The 26495-nt window shown below is 40.5% G+C and overlaps 1 protein-coding gene and 1 long non-coding RNA gene across 2 annotated transcripts; one reads left to right on the top strand and one right to left on the bottom strand.

Moving 5' to 3' along the window:
* Positions 1-4847: 4847 nt before the first annotated feature.
* On the bottom strand, positions 4848-18573 carry LOC145455342 (peroxisomal targeting signal 1 receptor-like). Its single transcript, XM_080333308.1, has 14 exons — positions 17850-18573; positions 17102-17200; positions 16916-17035; positions 15154-15274; positions 13138-13315; positions 12281-12373; positions 11396-11509; positions 10108-10251; positions 9974-10044; positions 8539-8745; positions 7441-7582; positions 7071-7154; positions 6438-6535; positions 4848-5554 (listed from the first exon to the last, which is right to left on the bottom strand). The coding sequence occupies exons 1-14, from the start codon at positions 17968-17970 to the stop codon at positions 5308-5310; spliced, it is 1839 nt and encodes a 612-aa protein (XP_080189434.1). The 5' UTR covers positions 17971-18573; the 3' UTR covers positions 4848-5307.
* LOC145455352 (uncharacterized) lies at positions 14019-14823 on the top strand. The gene is made up of 2 exons (XR_013920320.1): positions 14019-14147; positions 14641-14823. It is a non-coding gene; the product is annotated as an uncharacterized LOC145455352 (long non-coding RNA).
* Positions 18574-26495: the final 7922 nt, after the last annotated feature.

Here is a 26495-nt window from a genome sequence, read left to right as displayed (position 1 = left end):
AATCCAATAGCGAAATGCGATTTGTACAATTTTTGCAAAAAGAGTTTTTGCGATTTCATGATTTCAAGTGTGACGTAATAATCAACTAAACTGACCGCTCTCGTATCTGGGCCTCTCTCGTTTTTTACGCACCACATTACTAATCTGGATATTATTTGTACGCGTAGAGTTGTAAAGCATAGATGTAACATCCGCTCCGCACCCATTCCTCATATCGGTGCAGTGATTGGCATATCGATAGAATATGTATTCTGCCATGATGTGTGGTCCTGGTATTGTTCTTCTAAACTTCAATGATGCTTGATACAATAGCGAAAATCGATTCGTACAATTTTTGCAAAAATGTTTTCGCGATTTCATGCTTTTAAGTGTGACGTAATAATCGAATAAACTGACCTCTCTCGTATTTTGGTCTCTCTCGTTTTTTTACGCACCACATGACTAATCTGGATATTATTTGTAGGGCATGGTATGGTATGGAATGGAATGGGAAATTTCCATACTCCATACCCGCCACAATCTTTCCATACCATACTGGACAATTTTCTATACCATGGCAACATTCTTCCATTCCATATTTGATTCCTTTTCCATACTTTCGTAACTTGCCCGATCTGTATATCAAGCCATATTCTATTTTCGATGTGATGAAAGTTCCGGCATTGATATTCTTATTATTTTTGATGAAATTATCCATTTAAACAGCCCTGACGCACCAATGATACAATGATACCGAATAATGAATAGGTCAGATAAACCTTCTGGTGTTGACGAACTTATGCATATGGTAGATGTAAGCCCCCATGAGCTACACTTTCGCATGCTATACTATAACTCGAAAATAAATAGATATGTCATTTGATCTGTAACGAGTCCGGCTATGCTATCAATTAACGAGTCCGCGATCCCCCGTGAATACATATTCATGTACATTGTACAGTGCATATTAGCTATTATAACGAACTGTAAGATTTCAAGCACGCTATTTCGCACACAAATGAATACTAACTTATGCGAAAGCTCGCGTATCACACCATCCAGACAGTTCTCGCTAATTGGAGGAACATATGATACGAATTGCTGAATTGCAAATGAACTGAGAAATATTAGAGATACGATCGGCAATTCACAAAGACATTTAATAAACGAGGTCAACAATGTAAAGATTTTTTTCAAGTGTGTCTATTCCGAACCCGAAACGCCAAAATTTCCCACCGGTTGGAAACCACTGCATTGGAATATACCTTAGCATACAATTTTACATCGCGAAATGCAAGTTGTATCGCGACAGCGGTCGAATATCATTCGTTTTTATGATATTTAGATTGGAATAATTATCATTAATGATGCTTTTATTCATATGCGCGTTGCGGAACTTTGTCTCCAAATAGATGTCGACCGGGGTGGATGAGTCATAAATCGCAATTTGAGATATGAACAAGGACAGTGAGCGATTTTCTGAGCTATGCAATCAATTTGACAAATCGAAAGTACGATCATTATCATGACTTTGGCAAAACAGTCAAAGTATGGAAAAAGTATGGAAGTATGGAAAATCAATTTCATACCATATTTGGGAAACTTCCATACCATACCATACTTGCGCTTTTCCATATTCCATACATAAAGTTCGTTCCATACCATAATTCCATACTATACCGTACCATGCCCAGACTACTTTTACGCGTGGAGTTGTTAAGCATAGACTTAGCATCCGCATCCAATCCTCATATCGGTGCAATGATTGGCATAACTATAGTTTATGTATTCTGACATGATTTGAGGAGCTGGTTTTGTTCTTCTAAACTTTAATGATGCTTGTTACAAACTCCCCGCCCCCGTGTATCTTTATCACTAAAATAATTTAGGCGAATTAAGTATTGAAGCTTTATGCGAACACGCTGGATCAGTTAGGCTACTCTACTGCACCTCGATACTATATTTGAAAGCAATCATCTTATATTTGGTGGGTGGGTCACAGTTCCGGCTTGATAATCTTGGTACATAGTTACGTCACAATTGCATCATGCAGTCGAGGAATCTGTTATTTCGAGAAATTGTGCACATCGTATTTCGGTATTGTTTGATTTCACGCGAAAACAGAAAACTTCGCTTGTGGATGTGAAGCCAGCTACGTATGGGGCTTCCGACGAGTCCCATGCGATTCGAATAAGAGTAGCTCGAAGAATGATTTTATGGAAATAGTTTGATTGATCACTTTCAAATATAATATCGAGGTGGAGCGGAGTAACCGATCCAAGACAAGGTGGCGTGTTCGCGTGAGCTTCAATGTTGAATTCGATATAATTCTTTGTGTCATGATACGGGCAAACAAGTGTTTGTAGCAAGCATCATTGAAGTTTAGGAGAACAAAACCAGATTCACAAATCATGGCAGAATGCATTTACCGAACCGAAATATGCCCACTGTGCCGATGTGATGAATGGATCCGATATCGCGATTGTGTCGATGCTACTTGATTCCGCGCGCGTAGAAATATCCAGGGAAGTGATCCTTATGCGAAAGCTTCATCACGTTTCCAGACCTGGACAACTAGATATAATTCTAGTTGTCTAATTTCAATAAATTAGAGCGAAATGCCAGTAATCTAATTCTAATCTACTTTGGAAAAGCTGAAAATTTTCTATTTGTCCAACACTGCACGTTTCATGCTACTCGTGCCAGACGCGTTTATGACGCCATTATTGGATATCCAGAGTTGAAGATGTGTTTTTGTGAACACCACAACACCACGCGATAAAATTATCATCGACGCATGCAGTCCAGAGCAGTGAATGATAACTTTAATCGCGATATTCTACCTTGCGACTTGCGTCTGTTCTCCACCAAAAACCCTGGAATTCCCCACCGGTTGGGAACCACTGATCTCGACAGAGAGAGTTTACGAAGATCAAGTGTCATAGCCATAGTGACTTCATCATAGTTTTTAGCGTCACAATACACTATGGCGATATTGCATAGTTGCATACTAGAAATATATGCTAACCTGTGTACGTACTACGTACACTGCACAACTGTACAAGTGTACATATGCCTTGCGGAGATGAAGTGTTGGGATCAGTAGTAGGAGTTCACGCTAACCTTATATAAATGAGTTCGCACGAGCCACAATAATTTTGATTCACAATCATCTCTACTTTTTGTGCCCTATTATTCACGTCGAAATGTTTTTGCGGTAACGTAGCCTATAACACCTTGACCGCATTTTGCATTGTCTCATTTCAGTTCAGTAGCGTTATGCCACCCTTGTCTCAGTCGATAAGCGTCGTGAGCTTTCCTTTCGTTCCATTTCCCGGCTCTTATTCGAGCTAAATTCGTTGCCTCTCATGATGGAATTTGGTGGCCTTCCAGTTGAGCAGCGTTTTTAGGCCTGTTATTTCACCATGTTGCTTCATGGGACTAAAAAAGAATTGTTTTTACAGCATTACTGGAGTGTTTTATTGTCAATTTATTGTCCTCATTGATTATTTGCTCCGATGATAAATCTTGGTAATCATAAGCTATCTCTCTTGATTGGATTACCTACCAACATTATTATTGGTTGTCCTTTCTGCTGTTACTGTTATACTAGGGTTACCATACGTCCTCTTTTAAGAGGATTTGTCCTCGTTTTTGACTTTTTTGAAAGTGTCCTCGGAGGATGCCCTTTTGTCCTCTTTTTTGAGATTTTGTCCTCTTTTTTGAAAATTTAGGTCAGATTTAGAGGAAATTGCGAGTGATATGCCGTAAATTAGCACAGAAGTGACGCTCCGGCGGGTATTTCGGAGTGAAAAACGGTGAATTTAGCTCTGAGCGAAAAGATGACCTTTATTTTTTTTTAGTCATCCACCTAGAAATGTGGAGAGAAAAACGGTATTTTGAGCTCTGAGCGGACCGGTTTTGCAAGTCTCAAATTTCTGAAAAAGTGTCCTCTTTTTAGATTTCCAAAATATGGTAAGCCTATGTTATACTTGCTATCGCTAAATCTTTGGCCTCCCTCTGGATTGCTGGCGCCCATTTCGGGAACACTGCCATAATCCAACTCCTTTAATCTAAACTACAAGTCCTCTCATGCGAGCGATTTCATCACACACTTTCACACCACGTCAGTATCATATTCTGGCTCCGAAAATATTGAAACCTGATCAATCTGACATTTATCATTACGGCCCGACATAATAAGTGTTGCTGCGGCATACTCATGCCAGTGATGAGCGGATATTGATTTCTGAGAATCCGAATCCGTTCGACAGCTCGAGTCTCGGAGGAACTATCCGTCCAAATCCGAACACTTTCAACCTAAAATCCATGCGAATCCGAATGTCGTCCAGAATCCGAATCGAATAACTTTTCCTCATAATCCTAATTGCACAGCTGATCCGCGAGTAGTTTTTTAAAGGCTAAGGGTACTGTTAGCTGATATATATTTGTTTGGACCTTTGACAGAAGCGCTTTAGTGTTACCAGTCCTATCAGAACCTGTTTCCTGTCCGTGTTTGATTGTACACTGTACAGCTGACGATTTTTTTCTATTGACTTGAAATCACGTCACGTTAGAATTATCTATAAATAATAAATATCCGAAGCGGAAGTTACAACTATCTGAAACAAAATCAGAAATAAAATCCCGAGTTTCTCAAAATTGTGCAAAATACGGTCCGAAACTTATCCGAGTCCGTCCAATGCTCATCACCGTTTCATGCCCAAAAGCGCCACCTAGAGTAGGCCAACTTGAACAAGACCTCCGAAATTGATCAATCGTGCTGGTGAGTTTTTCAACAATCGTCATAATTCCGGAATCCAGATTGCACGGGACAAGCACTGCGTATCGACCAGGTACAAAGCGGATAGCTCATCATCAGCATTATTTATTAGTCGAAAAATTAAACATAAATTATTAATTGCACAGTTAAGCTCAAGATCGGAGTACACCGTAAAAAAATCAGCATAGTTACGAGTGTTGGTAGTGATAGTGATGAAATTAATCGTCAAAAGTATCGCTATTGAAAACGACCAAAAACAGCAACGTTGCCACACGGTTACAATCGTAGGCAGCCACGAGAACAAAACGACGCCAATGTTCCTACTCCACGATTGGAAGCATACTTCCAAGAGGGGCTGGCATATTTTCCTACACACAATACATCGCAAGGTTTGGCAACGGCTACGTAAGCCGGACGCTAAACATAATTTAGCCGAGTCAGAGCAAACAAAAACGATTCCATAGACATATAACGATCGCGGAGCCACAGTACACATAGCACACGGCGAAGTAAAGAAAATATCACGCTACAGAAGTATCGAAATTTCACTGTCCAACAGCACCGACGCGGTCGTGCGCAACGCCGCTACCGGCTTCGTCGATGTTGAAAATCCTGTTCAAACCGATTAGGTCTCTCTGCTCGGCGGCCCGATACGCCTCGTCGTGTTTCATGTAGGACGCCGCCATACGCAACGAAGACCAGATGCTCTGCGAGGTCTCGCCTTGTTTTCCGTCCGCGCGATTGCTGGACTGCTGCATGTTGAGCGTGGTGAGGAAGTGCTGGATGCCCTCCCTGAATACGAAAAGGCAATCAATTTGTTTGTGGGCTTTGGGGCTGTGGAGTCGGAGTTTTGTTAAATTTTCTCTTACTAGAGTCGGAGTCCCAGAAATAATGCAACACTCTCTGAAGACGGGGAACACTCGACATACTGGATGGAGTAGGAATTTGTTAACACACTTTGGACTACATCAAACCCGTACCAAATGTTACTAAGAGTGCTGTTGCAGGTGCACAAGTTATCAAGTTTTTCGCGTAGGCGAACTTTCACAAATTCAATATCTAATTCACAAATAGGTTGATCATGTGAAAAAATTAATAACTAAAAATGTATTGAATGCATAGTCTTCCGAGTAGCTTTACAGGAATGATGGAATTGGAGTCCGTCAGAGAGGGTTGTCTGATTTGAAGTCGGTGGTGAAGTGAAGCGACTTCACAGCCCTGATTTCGAATCAAGTAGAAATAACGATTTTTAAGAGACTATTCTTCGAGTGGAAGCAGACAATAAAGGTCTGAAAATTACTCAATTAGTATCAATAAGTAAATTTGCTGAGGGCTCGCATACTTTGAGCAGTAAATCAGAGGCGGTCACCGCAGAAATTACATACAGTGTGCATCTCCACGACTTAACAGAAAACGACTAACGACACCATGAACAGGCAAAGTTTTGGAAGTATGTTCACTTTGTTCAGTACTTTTCATGATACAAATTGTAAAAGTAAACAGTCTTGCCTAATAAACTGTTCAAGTTCACATGAAGTGTCATTAATGAGTAGTTTTGCTTTGAAAACTGCCCATTAGAGGTAGATCCACTTGATGAAGTATCGCAAGTAGGCAAAAGTACTCGGGTATTCCTGATACGTAGAAGTCCGTCGTCACCAACTACCTCTGTGCATACCTGTACGCGTTGAGATTCATGCAGCTGATTCCGAGGTTATAACGGGCTCTTATGTAGCCGGGATGCAATTCCAACGATTTCCTGTACGAATTAATAGCCTGAAAACAGACGAGGTCCTCGTAAATAACAATGCCGTGGCACTAGTCGCAACTCGCGGCACAAAATGAGACACCTCTCGTCCAGCACATGTCCGGACACATATCGAAGCAGACATGCTCGAGTCAAGCGCTAAAATTTTTCGATTCCAAGTGCAAGGCCGCAAGCCTACAACGCTACAAGTATTCTTGGATTATAGCAGTCTTCAGTGGTTTTCACCAAATGGGCTGCTGTACCATTTTGAGCTGGTCCATGAAGCTATTTATCAATTATGAAGTAGGTTAAAGTTTTTTTCTGTGCTGTTCTTTCAAGGTAAATGGATAAATAATAACGTGCCTACGAAGACCACATGACTGACAATCCAATATCAACAAAAATGTCAAGAAATTCGGCAAGAAAATAACCGGAAACCCAACAGTCCAGCACAATGACAATGAAATATCCTTGGTGCATATATTTCAAGTCTCTACACACGATGCTTCTAATTGTTCAGACTATTCAAGTGTAGGTTTTCAATACCGACAGTACAGAACTGACCTCTTCTGGACGGCTGGCATTTGCTAACGTCGCTCCCAGCTTATTCCAAAGCAAAGGGTCGTTTGGCTTCAACGAGACAGCGCACTGTGAAACAATGTCGATTATTACTCGTACTCACAACATAACGACCGTGAAAACCAAGAGATAAACAGTAACCACCAACCAACATACACAACTACTAGCATCCAAGGCTGGGCAATATCAAATCACTGAAGGCATTAAGTTTGCCCATCCCTAGTAATCTTTAGAAACAAAGCTTCAAAAATGGTGAGACGAAAATTCAAGCCGCTAGTCACAATTTCATCCGACAGTAACCTTGTCTGACATCGGAATCGACGCAGCTACTTGTGGAGTAACTAAATTCGCTCACCCTGAAACAATCGATAGCCCTGTCGTAATGCCCGCTCAAGTTGTATAAGACGCCGAGCCCGCACTGAACGTCTGGGTCAGGATCATCCAGGTTCATTCTTGCGGCGTTGATGTACAAGTCCTGGACTTCACGATAGATGTCGCTGTGTAAGAAGCAACGGAAAAGCTTACCATACGATGACATTACGCTGAAATTTGCAATGATGCGATGCATGACTAGATTAGGGTTGTTCAAAGAAATAATACGGCAAAATGTACATCGTACAGGAATAGTATGTTCATATTGAAATGAACCAGAATATATCTGACTGGCACTTCTCAGTGGTAATCGTCAGCAACTAGTAGAGAATGCTAATGACAAACGCTACTGAGTCATTTTCTTTTAATAAAATTTAAATAGCTTCTTGGAGGTACAGAACGTCAATATGTAATTAAATAGTATATTCATATTGAAATGAACCGGAAAATTTTCGGCTGACACTCTTCCGGGGTAATCGTCAGCAACTAGTAGAGAATTGGAAAGAACATTGCATATCAACAATCGTATCACAAAATACGACAACACCGGCATGAACATGTACTTCTATCAACAGAATTGGTGTCAAATCTATTTCAAATATGTGACTTGATTCCAGACAATAATAAAGATCAAGACATGTAGCTGAACATCATTTCTCGTTCACACATAGTGAGAAACAATGTTTTGGCGAAGCTAAATAATAGAATTTCCCCTAAATACCATTTGTTTCCAATCCAAAATTTCGTATTCCAATAACCTCACTTCTACGGGTTAGAATTGAGCCGAATTTGTTACGCATTTCTTTCAAGAAACCTAACAATTTCATGGAGTCCCTAGTGGAGCTTGAAAAACATTTGGCAATGGCTCTAATAACTTTGCTTCTACGGGTTGGAATTTAGCCAAACTTGATGTGAATTCTAACAAGACAGGAATTCGGCAAGTTTTTCCAAAATAGGACTGGGATCCGAATTCCCATTTTTTGCACAAGCGCCAAAACCGACCGAATTATATAAAAAAATTGGTTCAATTTTGACACACAAACACACAAAATACCTTTCACACCCCGAATCCAGTTCTCACCTTTCTGTGACTCTACTGCCCCAAAATGATTTTCCGCTTGGCTCGTGCTCCCGAGACGTGGCGTCCCCACGGAGATGACGGTAGGCCGGGTGGGCCTTGATCCACCTTTTTAGTAAGTTGCAGGCGTCGCGCGGCATCGATTCGTTCGTGAAGGCTACCGCCAACGATATTAACGCGTCTCGGTGGTCGGGATTCAGAAAGAGGCACCTGAAAAATTAGGTTATTGCTTTCACAGTAGTCCATGTTGGTACTCTAGTAGTAACAACGACTTATATTTGTACTCGAATACAAGGAGAAGTAGTGATTTTCGAGCTAGTAAAAAGTATGTATTCAGAGCCTGGTTTTCCCTAAAAACCTGAAAACTGACAAGTAGAAGTACAGTCGTAAATTTCTAGTCGAGTGCAAATCAAAGTAGAGATTTCAAGCAAGAACAAAAGTATTTTAGGCGCCAAAATTGAAAACTGAATTGAAAATAAAATCGAGGTTTTCATTCACGCCACCAACCGCGCGCTACATCTAATTGTAATTGAGAAGAAATTTACACAATTACTTCTACTCGTGTTGACTACTTTGACCACTTCTGCAACACACACCAAACACACAGCCATAGGCGCCGAACCTGGGTATGCAAGGTATGCGGCATACCTAGAATTCGGTTTGGCATGACAATGCCGTTAGGTGTTTGTTGGTTAGCGATTGTAATTAAAGAGCAACATCGCTGACCTGAATGACTGTGATGAATGATTGTGAGTGCGCCGTGCATGCGTAAGTGAATTCTAATACCTAAACATAACCATCAGAAGATGTGTGTCAACTGTCAAGGCTTGACTTGTAAAAGACGAGAAAGGTTTGAACAATCTGAAATCGGTGCCCTTATAAAACAGATTCCATAACAACTCAGACATTTTGCCTTGCGCAAATCGTCGCTGAAGTTACGTAATACGCGTTGATAAGCGGCTTATTTAATTGTTCGCTAGCGATCAGGGACTCGCTAATGGACAGCACTTCCGGACTCTTTGCCAAGCTTATCATACGCGCAAGTTTGTTAACACGAAGATATTGCATAATCGGCATTTATGCATGCACTTAACCCTCATGAATTGATGCTATATCAACCCCCTAATTATCAATTCCGTCAGATCATGGCGTCATTCCTTTGTGACGTCATCGAACTCGCATACCTAAGGAAAATTAGCGTTCGGCGCCTATGCACACAGCACAATCGAATTTATCAATTGGCTTGACCCAATAAACATGGGGAAAAGCGGTCATCGACAAGAATATTGGTGCTAGAATAATTCTTTCAAAACCATCACATTATAGTAAACAACATTGGTCAAGCTCCCAGTAATACTGAGCTAGCGATAGCATTTAGATTGCACATCTGCCTCAGCTATCCTGGCCAAACGCAAGCGAGAACAGGGCTACACCTTACTTTTGAAAAGCGCATATAGCTTGATCTTCCTGTTCGTTTTGAGATTGTGTGGCGCCGAGATAATACCAGGCCTGCGAAACACACTCAGATACTCATTGAAAACATCGACGCATCGTACGACAGTCGGAACCAACCTCTTCGTGTTTCGCGTCTTTCCGTACCGCGGCCTCGAAAAGTAGGGCCGCGTTGGGTATTTCGCCGAGCTTCAGCAGCTTCAAACCTTCTTCGAACGGATTGTCGACGTCCGCGAAAGGATTCTTCTCTTCAAAACTGTACTCCTGATTATGAAAAAATGGATGCATATCAGTTTAGTATAGACTGCTGGATTTTCAAAATGTGAAACTACAGCTACAACTAGAACTACTCACTTTTCAAATGTGGCAAGTAAAACTACAACTAACGACTAACTGACTAAAACACAACCAACCAGATATAATTCTGCAGCAACACGTTCATTTTTATTTTTTCGGATCAGCTTTCCACATGAGGTGGGAGGGGTTTCGACCCTCCAAACCCACCCCTGGCTAGGCTACATTTACTAGCGATGACTCTGAGCTAGCAATGCTGCAAGAAAATCACACAACAGTGCACCGGTATCACGATTAATTCACACAAGAGGCTTTCTAGTCGTTTAGCGACTTAATTTTTTTAATGCGTAACTAGAACTACCCACTTTTCAGATCCGCAACCACAAGTAGAAGTATTCAAAAAACCAGTAGTTAGTCGACTGTCAATTAACTTGATTTGTAGTTAGTACAAGTCTGATGCCTATAGCAAGAAAACAGATCTTTTTGACCGGTGCAGCGTTACAAGGAAAACTTGGTGCTCCTACGTTAACGAGCAATTGTCATCGTCTGAATTTTTTTACGCGTAAATTCAAGTGAGATTTTATGCACAATTGGAGATTTCGAAGATTTAACCCTGTGCTTAGAAGCCTCCTACATAATATCAAGCATTACTTGCGAATTTCAAGCATCCCTCAAAGAGACAGGCTTCTCCTCACGCCGACCGTATGATTGAAAAATCTTACGCTAGGGTTTCTAAAAGACCACTCTTTTTATTACTTTTACTGGATAGTTGATAAAATTATAAGGTTACCTAAAAAACGATAGACATCAAATTTGGCTCAATTCGAACCCGTACAAGCGAAGATTTACTAAGAGCAGAAAATTTTGGATTTGAAAAATAGTATTCACGGTGGGTAATTCAATAAATAGTAATGATAGATCATAGATTTACCACCATCAATCCAAAAATTTGATGTGCAGCGTCTTCTTAGCCAAACTTGAAATTTTATCAAGTAGTCAGTAAATTATTTTCAACAACACTAATGAACATGCAAGGACTGATGTTATCGCACCCACTATGGTAGTCACAATATTAGCTAAAGACACTACAGGGCGTAAACGTGTCACGCATTACCTCGGTCAAAGACGAAGAGGTTTCGGAGGAGTCCAGCCAGGGATGCGTTTCTTCGTCGGTGTTCAAAACGCTTTGCCATTCTTCCTCCAGCTTCTCCCAATACTTCGGATCGGCCTGCGATAAGGAAAGCGATTAATCCGACCAGCCTTACGCCTTACTCCGTTATTCAATTCTGACTGTCCGAGGACGCGTTACAATTCCCCTTGAAACCCGGACAGAGTACTGGGCAAGGTTGCTGTTGAGCAGACAGTATTTTGGCACCTATCTCCGATGGCACTAGCTCTTATACTATTAAATAGAGGTGGTCATTAATGGAGGACTCGGTTTTACCAACTTGCAGTACTTACTCTGTGGTTACGATTTAGACTACTTTCACGTCTACAGTAGTTTTCCAGTCAACACTATGTATTTGTTAAAATTTTAATCTGTGAAATTATGGAAAGAACTGGGCGAAATAGCTATCACGGTACCAGAATGTATTTTTGATAATTTCACCTTTCGTAGTTAAATTAGTCTTTTAGAAACCACCAATAAACTGGTAAAAGTACGAGACTCGTCGACCACTTAAATTTTGTGGAACTACTCAAGCATTTTTCATTCCTTGAGTTTCGCTTGAAGTAGTTTTGACACATCTTGACAATCTATCTTCGCAAGTACCAACGCCGACTACTCTGACCACATCTGTTACTAAACCACGGAGAAGAGTACGAAATTGCACGGATTTCTCAACTATACTGCAAGATTGAGATCAAGCTAGAGATAAATTTGATTCGAAATTTGAAGCTGAGTTTTATCGGAGAGACTGATTGTGAGAGTCCATTCAGACCGTTAATTTCAACGATCAAACAAAGCTGTTGCGATGTCGCCTATAGGCTGAATACTCACGGGCGAGGTCCGAGATTCACCGAGCATATCGTTATACTCCTCCGTAATTTTAGTCACTCTCTCCAACGGATCTCTCAAAATTTGGCTTTCATTCTGGGAATAAAAAGCACGGCCTGCTAATCGACAAACCAATTGTGTGATTAGTGAATGAAGGCAACTTGCCGACAGTGCTACCCAAATCTAACGAATGACAGTCGGTACATTGGGTCCTTTTCAAACAGCACGAGAGTTATAAAAGCTAACGTAGAGTAGTCGAGAGTTCTGACCGTCATGTAATTCATTCTTATTTGAATATTCCAAAACACATACACAATAATATTAGTGTCAATGAGTAACTAACTGAATAATGATGGGGTGCTGGCGATATAATCATGTCAAATCATGTTCATGTCAAGCCAGAACCCTGGAGATTATGAACAAGTATGTATGTATGCTTGCTAGCTATGGTTATGGTTGTATATAAAAACAAACAAAAAGAACACAGCGGATGACTTGATGCATGATGCAATAGTTAATGACAAATACATTCGATAATTAGGAGCAAGTCAAGGAACTCCGCCTTGAATGACCGAAAACTCATACTTTTACTCGCAGGGGCGATTTATTCTACACATCACATCAATTCCAGCATTATTCAAGGGTAGAAAAGCATTGTCGGAGGAGCTCTTAGGATTTAAATCGAGTACTGTGGTTGTGTAAGTACCTTGGGTATATTTATCAGATGTTAATCGTGCTAATTGTAGGTTGCGAGCTCTCGAAACTTATACAAATGCTCCAAGGCCATGAAAAAAATCAGTACCCTTAGAAAGCTTCTACACGCCTAGCTTTTTGTCGTACGACACCAATTAAAAACTTACATCTCCGTATTCTTTTGTCCAGTTATCCTCCTTTGCTCCTCGTGTCCCAAGCTCGGAGACGTAATTGAAAAAATCTGTTTTCGATATTTTCTCGTCGTTCGAATGAGCGTCGACCATTTCGTTGGCGGCTTTCTCCAGTTCAGTCAATTCCGACTGCTCGGCGTTGTATTCGATACTCCTGTTCGGGATTCAAGACAGACTTTTTTTCAATAGAAGAAAAAGCAGCAAGCTCAGTTCATTACAGAGATATCATCGTTAAAGGCAATCGAGAGCATTTCTAAGCAATATTAGGTGCATATATACCGGTAATGGCCTGAAGAGATCTTGTCATCCAAACAAGCCCATTGCATAAATCAGTGATTCCCAAACATTTTCACTCGGGTCCTATTTCAGAATTATTCTTGCAACTGCTTTCAAGTGAGATTTAGCAGCACTTTAGATTTGTACGGCTGAAAGCCTACCCCCAAACTGCAGTTATGGGATGCAACTGTACCCACCATTCTAATTAGCTGTAACCGCAAGCTAAAATTTACAGGAAATAACAGCATGCTTCAAATCTATTAATAATAACAATAATGGTCTCGCAGGAAACTAACCCTAGAGATGCTCATGAATAGTCTTCTCTGTGTGACATGAACATAATAAACTACGTGCACTAAAGTTCTCAGCGCTACCAGTAAATCTGATCACTTGGGTTGAGAGAGGATAAAACACTCTTTATAATATACGAAAGTCAGCTACACTTTCTGTGCTAGGAAATGTACTCCTTGGCAATCTGCCATGAATGCGAATGCGAGGCTCAATAACTAGACGGTTAATCTATGCCTGTATGAGAACTCCATCAAGGGATTCAACTGGAGCTGATACAATTTTGATTATCGACATTTTGATTACCTATCGTTAGCATGACCACAACCAGCGTGTCCCAAGGCGCAATACATCTGTCTATTACACTCCAACATACATTGATTTTCTTTCCCGTGATCAGACAAACCGCACGTGAAGCTTGAGTATGCTTTAAAGGGGCACTGCACTCTAAAAATGATGTGGTCTCAAATTGAAGGGCAAAACGAAAGAAAAATTTTGGCCACAGCCGTTTTCTTCAGAACGCCACCGTAATGGAGCTGTAATGTATTGAAATTTCCAGAGTTGCAGCACGCTCCGGCAGTCACGCAGAGGTCGAACTTTATATAGTTGTCAGCCGATGTTATGAAGGAAATAGAATACACTAGGCCCGATTTTGACATAAATCTCCTGACTGGACATCTTCCGTTGAACGCGGTATCCAAACCACCTTGGCGTGTACGACATATTTCCTTCATAACATCGGCTGACAACTATATAAAGTTCGATCTCTGCGTGACTGCTGGAGCGTGCTGCAACTCTGGAAATTTCAATACATTACAGCTCCATTACGGTGGCGTTCTGAAGAAAACGGCTGTGGCCAAAATTTTTCTTTCGTTTTGCCCTTCAATTTGAGACCACATCATTTTTAGAGTGCAGTGCCCCTTTAACAGAAATTCGATATGTACTTTCCATCAATCTCTTGCTATATTTTTTCTCACATTATATTCATGAATTATGGGCCTCAATGCTCAAAAATCGAGATAGAGGTTCCATTGATGCCCTGGATCATGGATCTATATTTATTGATGCAATATTGAAATAAATATTTTCTCTCCCTCTCTTTCTGTCTGCCTGTTTCAATTGTATCCAGCACATCAAAACATCTCAAGACGTGAACTTTGCGTACTGCGGCTAGACGCGGGTAAAATCTAATCATAGCCGATTCAAATTAAACTCCAATATCCAAGCCCAAATAGAATCGCTATTTCTAAGTTGCAAAACACTAGTATCACTTCGAAATATTGTGCTTGCGGAGACCACATCATTGCATTGAATATCCTTGCATGTATCACCGTCTCAATTTTCAAGGTATCATTCTAATCAGTTCACATGGTCATTGATTGAAAGCGTTAAAACCGCTTTGCCTCGACAAACAATGCAATGTCTCACCATTCCTTCGTCGCAGTATTGTCGTCAAGCACTTGAATACGGGGTTCTGGAGCAGGCCTGAAAATAGGTCCAGAGAAAGAAGGCCTGAAACCATGACCCCAGCCATTGTGATGCATTCGATCTGCACAAAACAAGGCAGAGGACACATTAAATGTCAAATAAAACCATATTTCGATACTATATTGATTTGCATTCTTTTGCTTGGACGAGATGCACATTATGTACTAGAAGTGAACGTATTCAACTCCTCACCAATTTGGCACGGATGCATAATCAAAATCTGATTACATGGAGGTTCAGAAGGTAAATCAATGCTCAGCCCGCATGGAACTGCATCAAGGGATTCAATGAATGACCTAATGAAGCCGATAATACTTCGAATATCGACATTTGGTTACTAATCGAAATGACACAAGAGTTGCACAGAATAACTAATTATGGTGCTTTGAAGTAAAAAGATTTTAGCATGGGATAAAGTCAACAAGCCGTAGGACACTGTTATGAGAATTTACTGACCCACCCCATCCTGTATGTTTGGGAAGAGTGAATATTACAACAAAAACAATTCTGACCCTGTTATTACAAAGATAAAATTAGCAGGCATAAGATAAGACTAATAATATTGAAATCAGAATGAACCAGTGCACAGACTTGTAAAGTACCAATCAAGTTAATTGACCAATCAAGTTAGTCAACGGTCAACTAACTACCGTTTTTTTAGCACCGTAAACCGGGGTAACTTTGGGCAATTTTTCACAGTTTCGCTTTACATCTTGGTAATGCTAGAGTGCAGGGGGTGCAAGTTTTATGTTTTTCTGGGGTTACAGTGCAAAGATTAGAATTAACTAATCTAAAATCTTCATGGTCATGAATAAGTGCAGTATATTTTTTAATTATCCATGTCCAAAGTTCACACAGCATGTGGGGTAACCTTAGAGAATGCAGTTTTTTGTATATGTCTTCACAGTATTCAGTAAATTCTGCGTTCTGGAAGATAACTTTTGGATTGCCAGAAATCCTACAGTCGCTTACGCAAAACAATTCTGTATTACAGCCTCAGCGAAGCGGAACGAATCTGCAAAATCGGTCGTTGCCATTCGATGTTGACATTCTATAATATCACATTTCCACTGTCCAAAGTTGCCCCGCTCTGATAAAATATGAGAGGGTAACTTTGGACATCACATTTTCTTATATCTAAGGGGGAGCCTGCTGAGATTTCTGCCCCAGATTAAGACTACTTAGAGGTATCTGCTACCAAGTTTTGAATCTATAGCTCCCATGCTAACAATATTTGGTTATAATGAATTTTATTAACAATCAGTTTTGATGAAATTGACTACCGCCATTAATTCATCAAATATTGGGTCAAGTTTATCTGGTAGTGAAATGAATCCACCTTTTATTGAGACTAATTATGGTACTGTTGCCTCTTGAAAAAGGATTGGACATCCAGCGTCAACCCTTTTCCATCAATAACCATTTGAATGATTTACTGCTTAGTGTTCAAAGTTACCCCGGTTTACGGTAGTTTTAGTTGCGTTAGTGGTGTCTTAAATGTTTTTGAATTTTTAAAGATCGTTAGTTCTAGTTCGAGATGCGCATTTTGTTAATCTACTAGTTTAGTGCATGTCTGCTCCGACTACATCAATAATATTGAAATCAGACCGAATCATAAATGCCAGGACCAATGCCAGTACAGGATCGAAATTGGTGTGCAAAAAGTGACAGAGTATCTATTTTATCAGGCCACAAGTCCTACCTTGCATCAACGGATTCCTTTCCCAGTCAGCGTTATCTCTCACATTGTCTTTAAACACAGCTGGCTGAAGAGGATGAAGCTCCTTTTCCCATTCCAAACCAGTCGGTCTCCCTTGCATACCTACGCCATCCAAGCAAAGCAATATTCAACAAACTGAGCTGCGTGACAGCATAGTATAATAGTTACGTTGTGGTTTCGGCTCAAGCTGCTTCGCTTGCTGCAACAAGTCTTGCATATTGAAAGTGTGTGGTTGACCAACCGCTTGCGAAGGGCGCTGGAATGAATCTGCGAGATGAAAATATCTTTTGAAACCAACTGGCGATCTCAGCAATGGATTTTGTAAAAGAGTAGCTTAATGTATATGCCTGAACGAGGCATGGTTTGCGAAGTGCACGCCAAAAAACAGCAAGATCAAATTACCCACCATTCAATGAGTGGAAAATTGGACAATTTTGAGCAACTATTCTTCGACATGTCATATACAATATTCAGCAGCAAATTCAGGAAAACCGGTAGCCTAATATTGTTCCGGCAAATGATCAAAATTTGATACAAAAAAATTAGCTTTGACAGGAGATGTTCTTGTGAATCTGGCATATTTACTTACAACTTTTTCCAAGTCTGGCCAGTCGCAGATAAAGAGGGTAAAAACTTAGTCCACACATAATATCAAGCTTGACGAATGTGTGTGAAATTATTTGTGTAAAATACCACTCTGGTATCAACACGAAGTGGATTAATTAGACAGTATTTGAGCCTCAAGTGAATGTAGCTGAATTGAAGTTGAAATGAATAAAATTCCAGTCTATTCACATAAGACGCTGCCATATGAAGCTTCCATGAGCAAGTGTGTATAAAATTATGTAATTAGAATATATACTTAAGGATCAGTCAATTAAGAAACTAACTGGTCAGTTCAAAGCATGAAACAAACCTTGATTCCTATTTGCGACGGCCCGGTCCCGAAAAGCAAGATCCTGATTCACATGTTGTGTGATTTTCATGAGAGGATTAGCACCCCCGCATTCACCGGAAATAAGATCTTTCATAGCCATTGTGTACCGACTGGTCTCAATCGACGATCAAGATTTGAAAATTATTAAACTGTGATCAGATGCAAAAGGTACTGCAGGAAGATTAGAAATAAGACGAGAAAATTTAAATGGCTTCCGTGAATAAAATAGTAATTGTCAATCTGAGACAAGTCAAACTATACGAAATAGCCTATATGTGTCGTTATGTGACTCAGTATCCAGCACGGAGCACGGCGACATATGTAAATCCTTTCTTAATGGACTTGCACTGTCACTGTGCAGAGTGCACTGTGAGCAGGGTTGCCAACTGGCAACTGCAGGAAGGCTCTTAGAGTGAGAGCCAAATTCTTCATAAAATAGTGCCAAACTGACTGAGAAAGTGCCAAATTATATTTAGTGTTCGACCTTATATAGGTTAGTCAGTCAGTCAGTCAGGTTTATTAATATTTTCATCGTTTCAAAACATCACAAGACTGCGATACAATGAAAAGATAGGAAGGTGTCGAAACAACTTGGAGTAGCCTAAAGATCAGACACCCACCTTAGCCTAGGCGAAGTAAATAAGAGGCATGCACACTGAATGAAAAGTAATGCAGAGAATATAAGACGTAAGCGACAAAATGGGGTGGCATGTGGCGGAGGGCGAGGTCGTGGTCTGGTAATCCTGAAGAGTGGCTAGGTTATATAAAGAGAAATGAGCTTAACAGTCAAATAAAGCTTAAATTAGGCTGCAAACCAAAAGGAAGATCGTACATCTTGGTGGAATTCATTTTGCTCTGCATATAGGGTTGTCAAGTTAAGATAAATATTAAAGCCCGCAATTCTACGACAAAAGCGCCACGAAGAACTAGGCAAACTTTCCAATGAATCAGCAGGCTTAGTTCCATCACGAATTACAGGCCTTAACGATCTGTTCTTGGCCTGGGTTGATATGTCCAAGAAAGAAAGAGCATGTCTAGTAGCCGAAATTATAATTGATATGCCTAGCCGCCTATAGGCCTAGTTGGCATTACAAGCTGGGTATTGCCATGGATAGCAGATAAAATGACCTGCGACCTACTATTTCGATGTACGGTAATGCAAGATAGTGATTCATAGGATGTTAATAAGACACCAATATGCCTACTGTAATTCCACGTCTCTCTATAATTCTAACATCAAATACTTCGTTAGAGGTGCACGAGTAAACAGCACTTGATACTGATCTAATGTGCTGTTAACAAATTTCCATTGTGATAGTTGAAGAACGATGAAGGTGCCAAAATAGTGCTAAACTCAAATTTTCGCTGCCAGGCAAAAGGAAAATGAGCCAATATCCCGAAATTTCGCTCCAACATGCGCCAATATCCGAGACTGACTGCGACTGCGAGCTGCGATCACTGATTGCTCATAGCATCTATAGATAACTAACCTACGGATAGATACCAGAGATGAGCGGATTTGAAATTTCTATGTCCTAATCCAATCCAAATCCGAACCTTCAAATCCATATCCAAATCCTAATCCCTAACTTTTTCATATTCAAGTCCATGTCCAATCCTAATCCGATTCCAACAGGAAATTCAGAAAAAATACTAATTTATGCAATGGAGGGATTCGAAAATTTTCTTTCACAACCAACGATTCACTTGATTCAAGATAACTTAGTAACCATAAGTACATTAATAACTGATCTGAATAAAGCTTGTCGCCATTCGCCAGACGACATTTCAATCTCCCAGAAAACAGGTAAATCCAATCCAAATCCTAATCCGTTCTGAAAAAATGTCTAATCCAAATCCAATCCAAATGCGACAAAATTTCACAAATCCTGTTTTTTCAAAACCTAATCCTAATCCATGCTCATCTCTGATAGATACGCAACACCCGTCGTCACGCTTGCTTGTTCGGAGGTAATTACTTCTCAGCAATCTGAACGCAACGTAATTGCCAATCGCATAGCTGACGATCCGACCGCTCAAATTAAATGAAGTTGATCTTATTTGAAAGCTACTGCCGCGCTGAATCTAAAAATATACAATAAACATTCATCAAGGCAATGGAACCAGCCCGCAATAGCCTTTAAAGTCTGAAAATCGGCATTGTTTCAAACAATTGGAGCGACGCAGTACAATGACCATGACAATGGCTGCAATTGCTCAGAACAATGCCGATTTTCAGACTTTGAGGTGTATTTCAAGGGGTTTCGGTTGCCCTGATCAGATTTTAATGTTTATTTTCGGAATCAGTGCGACAGTAGCTTTCAAATAAGATCAACTTCATCCAATTTGAGCGCTCGGGTCGTCAGCTTTGGGATTGGAAATTACGTTGCGTTCAGATTGCTGAGCAGTAATTACCTCCAAGCAAGCAAGCGTGACGACGGGTGTAGCGTATCTATCAGAGATGAGAAAGCACTCGAAGCACCCGACGAAAGAAAGCACTCACAATGAATGGAAAAGAACTAGTAGAAAGGGCCGCGGCTTCAAAGAGATCAACATCAAAAAGAACTGTGACATCGGGCACTCTAGGCCGAGGTGGATGTTAGAGCATAGTTCCTTAGAACACTATGGTTAGAGTATAGAAATTAAACATGGAACGGCAACGACCGATTTTGCAGCTTCGTTCCGCTTCGCCGAGGCTGGAGTAGAGAATAGTTTTGCGTAAGCGACTGTAGGATTTCTGGCAATCCAAAAGCTATCTTCCCGAGCGCAGAAATTACTGAATCTGGTCTTGATCGAAAGCTACTGTTGCACCGATTCCGAAAATATAAATTAAAATAATGATCAAGCACTGATCCACCTACAATCCGTCCTCCAAGTCTGAATAACGGCATTGTTCGAACAATCGGAGGGTCGTAACGGGTCATTGTTATGGCCATTGTGTTGCGGTTGCCCGATTGTTCTGAACAATGCCGATATTTCAGACTTGGAGGACAGATTCTAGGTGGATCAGTGCCTGATCAATATTATAATTTATATTTTCGGAATCGGTGTAACAGTAGCTTTCGATCAAGACCAGATTCAGTAATTTCTGCGCTCGGGAAGATAGCTTTTGGATTGCCAGAAATCCTACAGTCGCTTACGCAAAACTATTCTCTACTCCAGCCTCGGCGAAGCGGAACGAAGCTGCAAAATCGGTTGTTGCCGTTCCATGTTTAATTTCTATAGTTAGAGTAAAGGATCGCTACTGATGCGTGTCGTTCTACATCCTCCTATCTGTTCATGACATCGCATTGTGTCTTATCGCATTGTACATTGTGTGTGACTTGTTCAGATAAAAATATAACCCAACCATGTTATGTTATGTTATGTTATGTTATGTTATGTTATGAGCAATTGAGCATGGATTAGGATTAGGATTTGAAAAAACAGGATTTGTGAAATTTTGTCGAATTTGGATTGGATTAGGATTAGAGATTGTTTTCTGAACGGATTTGGATTGGATTTTCTGGGAGAGAGAGAGAGAGAGATATGATATTCTTTTTCGCCTGCACCATCGAGATGCTTTGACGACGGAGTTGCGATACGGCCCAATGAGGTCATCTAGTCTGCGCCCCCGTTTTTTTTCTCCTCCATGCTATCCGTGATTGCTGAGCGCCTAGCGGGATAGCTGCGGATACCAATTTTCGAGTCTTTGGTATGACCCGGCCGGGGATCGAGCCCACGACCTACCGCTCGAGAAGCCGGACGCATAACCATTACACTATCACGCAACACAATGACCATAACAATGTCCCTAGCGTGGTTGCGATTGTTCAGAACAATGCCGATTTTCAGACTTTGAGGTGTATTTCAAGGGGGTTCCACTGCCCTGCTTAGATTTTAATGTATATTTTCGGAATCAGTGCGACAGTAGCTTTCATATAAGATCAACTTTATTGAATTTGAGCACGCGGGTCGTCAGCTATGGGATTAGCAATTATGTTGCGTTCAGATTGCTGAGCAGTAATTACCTCCGGGCAAGCAAGCGTGACGACGGGTGTTGGGTATCTATCCGTAGGTTAGTTATCTATAGGCAGACATACGCAATGTGAGCACGGATTTGGATTTGAAGTAGGCGATTTTAGTCGGACTAGGATCGTATATGGGTTTACAGATTTGTTTCAAGCTACATTTGGACATATAATATGTAATATTCTCTAATGTTGATGCAAATTTTTAATAAAATTCAGTTATCATCCGTTTGAATCCGAAGTTTGGCATGATACGCAAGAGATTATTAGTTTGTATTTGTGCCTTAAATCCAAACCAATTTAACTAATCTCCACAGCTATAGAATAACTATAATATACTAACCTAAAGATTACTAACCTACGGATCGTAGGTTAGTTGTCTATACTGCAGTACAGCACAAAATTTCTAGTCGCAGACGCCACCAGATACATTTATGTGGATAAATGATTCGTTTCCATCTGGATCCGGTGTCCGTTCCCGAGGCCAAAGAAGAGCGCCACCGCTTTAGTGCAATGGTTCTTAGATTACCATAACTTGCTTAACGGCCCCAAATACTTGAATATATAAAGACTAACAGCAATCGCGTCTCACGTGAATATATTAGTAACAGTATAGGGCAGGGGTGGGCAATTATTTTTCTCCGCGGGCCAAATGAGAAGCAGAAAATATGTTGGCGGGCCGAGTCAAAAATTTTAGCTGTATTTTACAGCGTATTGGTTTTATTTCTAAATTGAAAGCAGTGAATTACACTAAATGGTGCTCAGTGGATGTGTTGATATTGGGGAATGAGAAATTGACGGTTAATCACCAAAAAAATATTTATTTGCCGTCATATTTTGAAACAATGTTAAACATGATACCTTTTGAACTCTCTTTAAACCCCTATCCGCGTTTTTTTTTTATCAATACATTAAATGTGTCAGCCCGTCGTCAACCCCCTCCCAAACGTTGGTCTTGGCCCGCCCCATAGAGTTATAAACCAAACTTCTGGGGGCATCGCCTCCCAGACCAGACCCATCGGGATGCACGTTTTTGACACTACTTCTGAGCGAGATTTCTTGTATACACTGATTGGCAACATTGTCAGCCCTAATCGCGCGAAGCGTGGAATTTTTCCATTATTCATGATTCAATCGGTCAATAACATTAGTAATTGCATATATATTGCTATATTTTTTAACCTCTCTCAGCCCACGTACTCAGTTTTACCCCTAGAGCTGAGTGAGGTGCTGTCTTGGAGATATTCGGGAGGGCCCGTTGGTATAATTACTTCGTTATATTTTGTTATTTCGTGACCTCCCGTCTACTATGTGAAAAGATATTGAAATCGCCTAATCGTACTAAACTAAAAGACGCACACGATTCCCAATTGGTATTTCTTCACTGGCTTGGCCAATAGGAATGCCTATGGAGATGGACGGACAATTGGACATGGTGGTTTTCGGTCAACATAAGGGCATTCCTTTTCGGCCAAGAGTTTCTCGCTGTCGAATTTTTTCCCCTTTACCAAGTCAATTTGATGAGCAGTTGGAATTGCAATGACTTCTTGTAATCCCGTGTTGGCCTGACATTCATATATCTTGGTGCGTCGTGGCGCGGTAATGGCTGACGCCGAAATGCCCAATTCTATAAACCATTGATCTCCAAATCGCGCGTATAGCGAGAGAAAAATTTGAAACAAGTTGCATAAGTTTTCAAAAAAATGCTCTGGGCTGTTCAAAAATAACTTTTTCTTCTGGATTCCAGCCATTCAGGCATTAAATTGCCACGTTACCCTGAAAAACGCTGCGCACCAAATTTGGTTCAATTCTATCAAGTATAAGGCTCCGCAGATCGAATTAAAATTTTTAATTTATAATGAAAAATTAAAAAAAAAATTTTTTAAAAGTTTTCTGTCGACCCCACGAAATTGTTGAGCTGTCTTCAAAGACGATGCAAAACAAATTTGAGTCAATTCCAACTAGTAGAAGCGGATTTATTTGAGTTTTTCGTTGATAATCCTCGGATTATCACCGATCAACGATAATCCGAGAAATATCAACGAAAGACTCCAATTTTTTTTAAATTTCATTATAAATTAAATTTTTTTATTGGATCTGCAGAGCCTTATACTTGATAGAATTGAACCAAATTTGGTGAGCAGCGTTTTTCAGGGTAACCTGACAATTTAATGCCTGAATGGCGGGAATCCAGAAGAAAAAGTTATTTTTGAACAGCCCTTGTTCATTCACGAAATGATTTTGGGCGTCCTTCGAGCTCGCCCCCAATTGGGGGATTTGGGGTGCGTCAAGCTTGCAGTTGCAGTTATTGCGAAATTCGCCGTCCTTTGACCGAGTGTAAGTCTTCGTGTTTTTGTCATCGAACCGACTTAAATTACATACTCCTTAAACACGGCGACGTGCTCGGCACTAACTACTAAAATGACGGGTTTACCCCTCACCAGTAAACAAATATTTAGTCCCCCGAACCTTCTTTGAATTACAACTTTCGGCTTTTTTTTTACATCCTTTTTGGGTGGTGATATACTCATAGAAATCACGGGCACTGATTGACTTGTTTTGCGAGTTAGGGATTTGGAAACGCATCACGTAACAATTTGGAACACAGACCGTGTAATGTGACAATGACAACAAAGAAGGTTTGGTGACTGCTTGTGAATTTAATTGTAACGGCATAATTTGCTATATTGACTTTTTTTTTAGTTTGGATTAGGCATGTGAGGTACGAATAGGCTGCATGTCATCGTGGCATGTTAATGTACATAGGCTTGATAGTAAACGAATTTCCGGTTGAGTTTATACATCCTATGGTTTTAGTCTACGCAGCAACATTAAAAAGTAGGTTTTATATTTTCAATTTCAAGCAACCTTTCGCGGGTCACACAGAATAGCTCCGCGGACCGCACTTTGCCCAGGCTTGGTATAGGGTTACCAAACGTCATTTTTTAAGAGGATTTGTCCTCTTTTTTGACTTTATAAAAGTGTCCTCGGAGGACGCCCAAATGTCCTATTCTTTGAGATTTTGTCCTCTTTTTTGAGAATTTGGGTCAAAATTCGACTGAGATACAGTAAGTCAGCACTGAAGTAACACTCCGGCGGCTATGTCGGAAGCTGAAGCTGATCCATCATTTTTGAGTCAACCAACTGATAATGTGAAAGAAAAACTGTATTTTGGGAACTGAGCACGAAAGTTGACCTTCTTTTTCAGTCAACCGAACACGAAGTGCAAAAAAATAACCATTTTTTCAGGATTTTCCTCCGGTATTGCAAGTCTGAAAATTTTGAAAAAGTGTCCTCTTTTCAGATTTCAAAAATATGGTAGGCCTAACCCTATTAACAGACCACATTTTGGTTGGGTAGTTAACATTACTTTCTTGCGATCAACTCATTCATTACCAATGAACGAACAGCATGTTTCTCCTTCAATGTCCTCTGTTTTCAGAGCTTTCTTCTTCGTAACATTAAGAATTGCAAACGAATGCACCCTCCGCGAACAAGAGTAGGGTTGTCCCGCAGAGTCTGGTTTAGATACGAAAGGTAGGCTAGATATGAAAGCATTCTGCCAGGCACGTCTCAAAATCAAATATTTGAAGGGGTATTGCGTAATGGTGAGGGTCGGCGCCAGTTAAGCAGTCGGCCCGTGTTCAAGTCCTGCTGTCGGAGGATATTCTGGGCTCCACGTCCCCCGTGTCGCTGTTCTTACGGCGGCATAAAAATCTCGCAAGAGGAGCCGATATAGAAAAAAGACAAGAGCCAAGACAGAGCAATGTGCATGTGCTTGCACATGCTACATTACAAGCCTTAGCTTTACTCTGCTCAGCTGTACTCTTCGGAAAAGTTATTCGATTCGGATTTTTCGGATTCTGGACGGCATTATTCGGATTCGTGCTCATCAACAAGTTTTCACCTACTTGCACTCGAGGGGTTATGGTTTTAGAATACTTCTACTGAACAGTTTTCAAAACGTCACCTAGAATAGCCTATTTACTTTTTCACTTGCGAATCGTCTCTTCTAGTTCTATTCGAGTATAAATGTATGATGTTACTTCTACTTCCACTACTTAGACTACTTCAACCTGAAAGCTAGGATATTTCCAGTCTCGCAGTAGCAGATTTTTGATCGCCGACTCCCTGCTCTCGTATTGTGACGATACGAAAATTATTGATATTTTGACCTTTCTTTTAGAGTGTGATACCGTCTCGATATCATCAGAAAACCGGTACTAATCGTATCAAGATGTATCTATATTTATTTCTTCCGCTTACTGCAACGTGGTTTTGTGGTCGTGCACTGCGCGAAACAATTTTAAGTTCATGAACGAATTCTGTCAATAATATTGGTTCTTCCATATATTGCAATAATTGATGTCACCAGAGTTGGCGGTAGAGCTGGTGAAGACTTTGAAAATGTAATGTAATCATATCATCAATAGGGTATGGCAGTTACGCCGTAACGCCTTGTCTACAAACAGTTTGCGCCTCACTTTCACGCCCCATAGTTCAAGAAAGTCTGAAAAATGTCAGCTACCTACCAAAATGGCAGTTGGCAATTGAATTTTTTATGTGCATAGGGTTATATTTTGAGATCAGAAAGAGGACACTTTTTAAAAGCTTT

Source organism: Botryllus schlosseri, chromosome 14 (genome assembly GCF_051294905.1).
Source record: "Botryllus schlosseri isolate E-star chromosome 14, Bs_hap1, whole genome shotgun sequence".
Taxonomy (NCBI): domain Eukaryota; kingdom Metazoa; phylum Chordata; class Ascidiacea; order Stolidobranchia; family Styelidae; genus Botryllus; species Botryllus schlosseri.
This window is presented reverse-complemented; position numbering and strand designations above follow the sequence as displayed.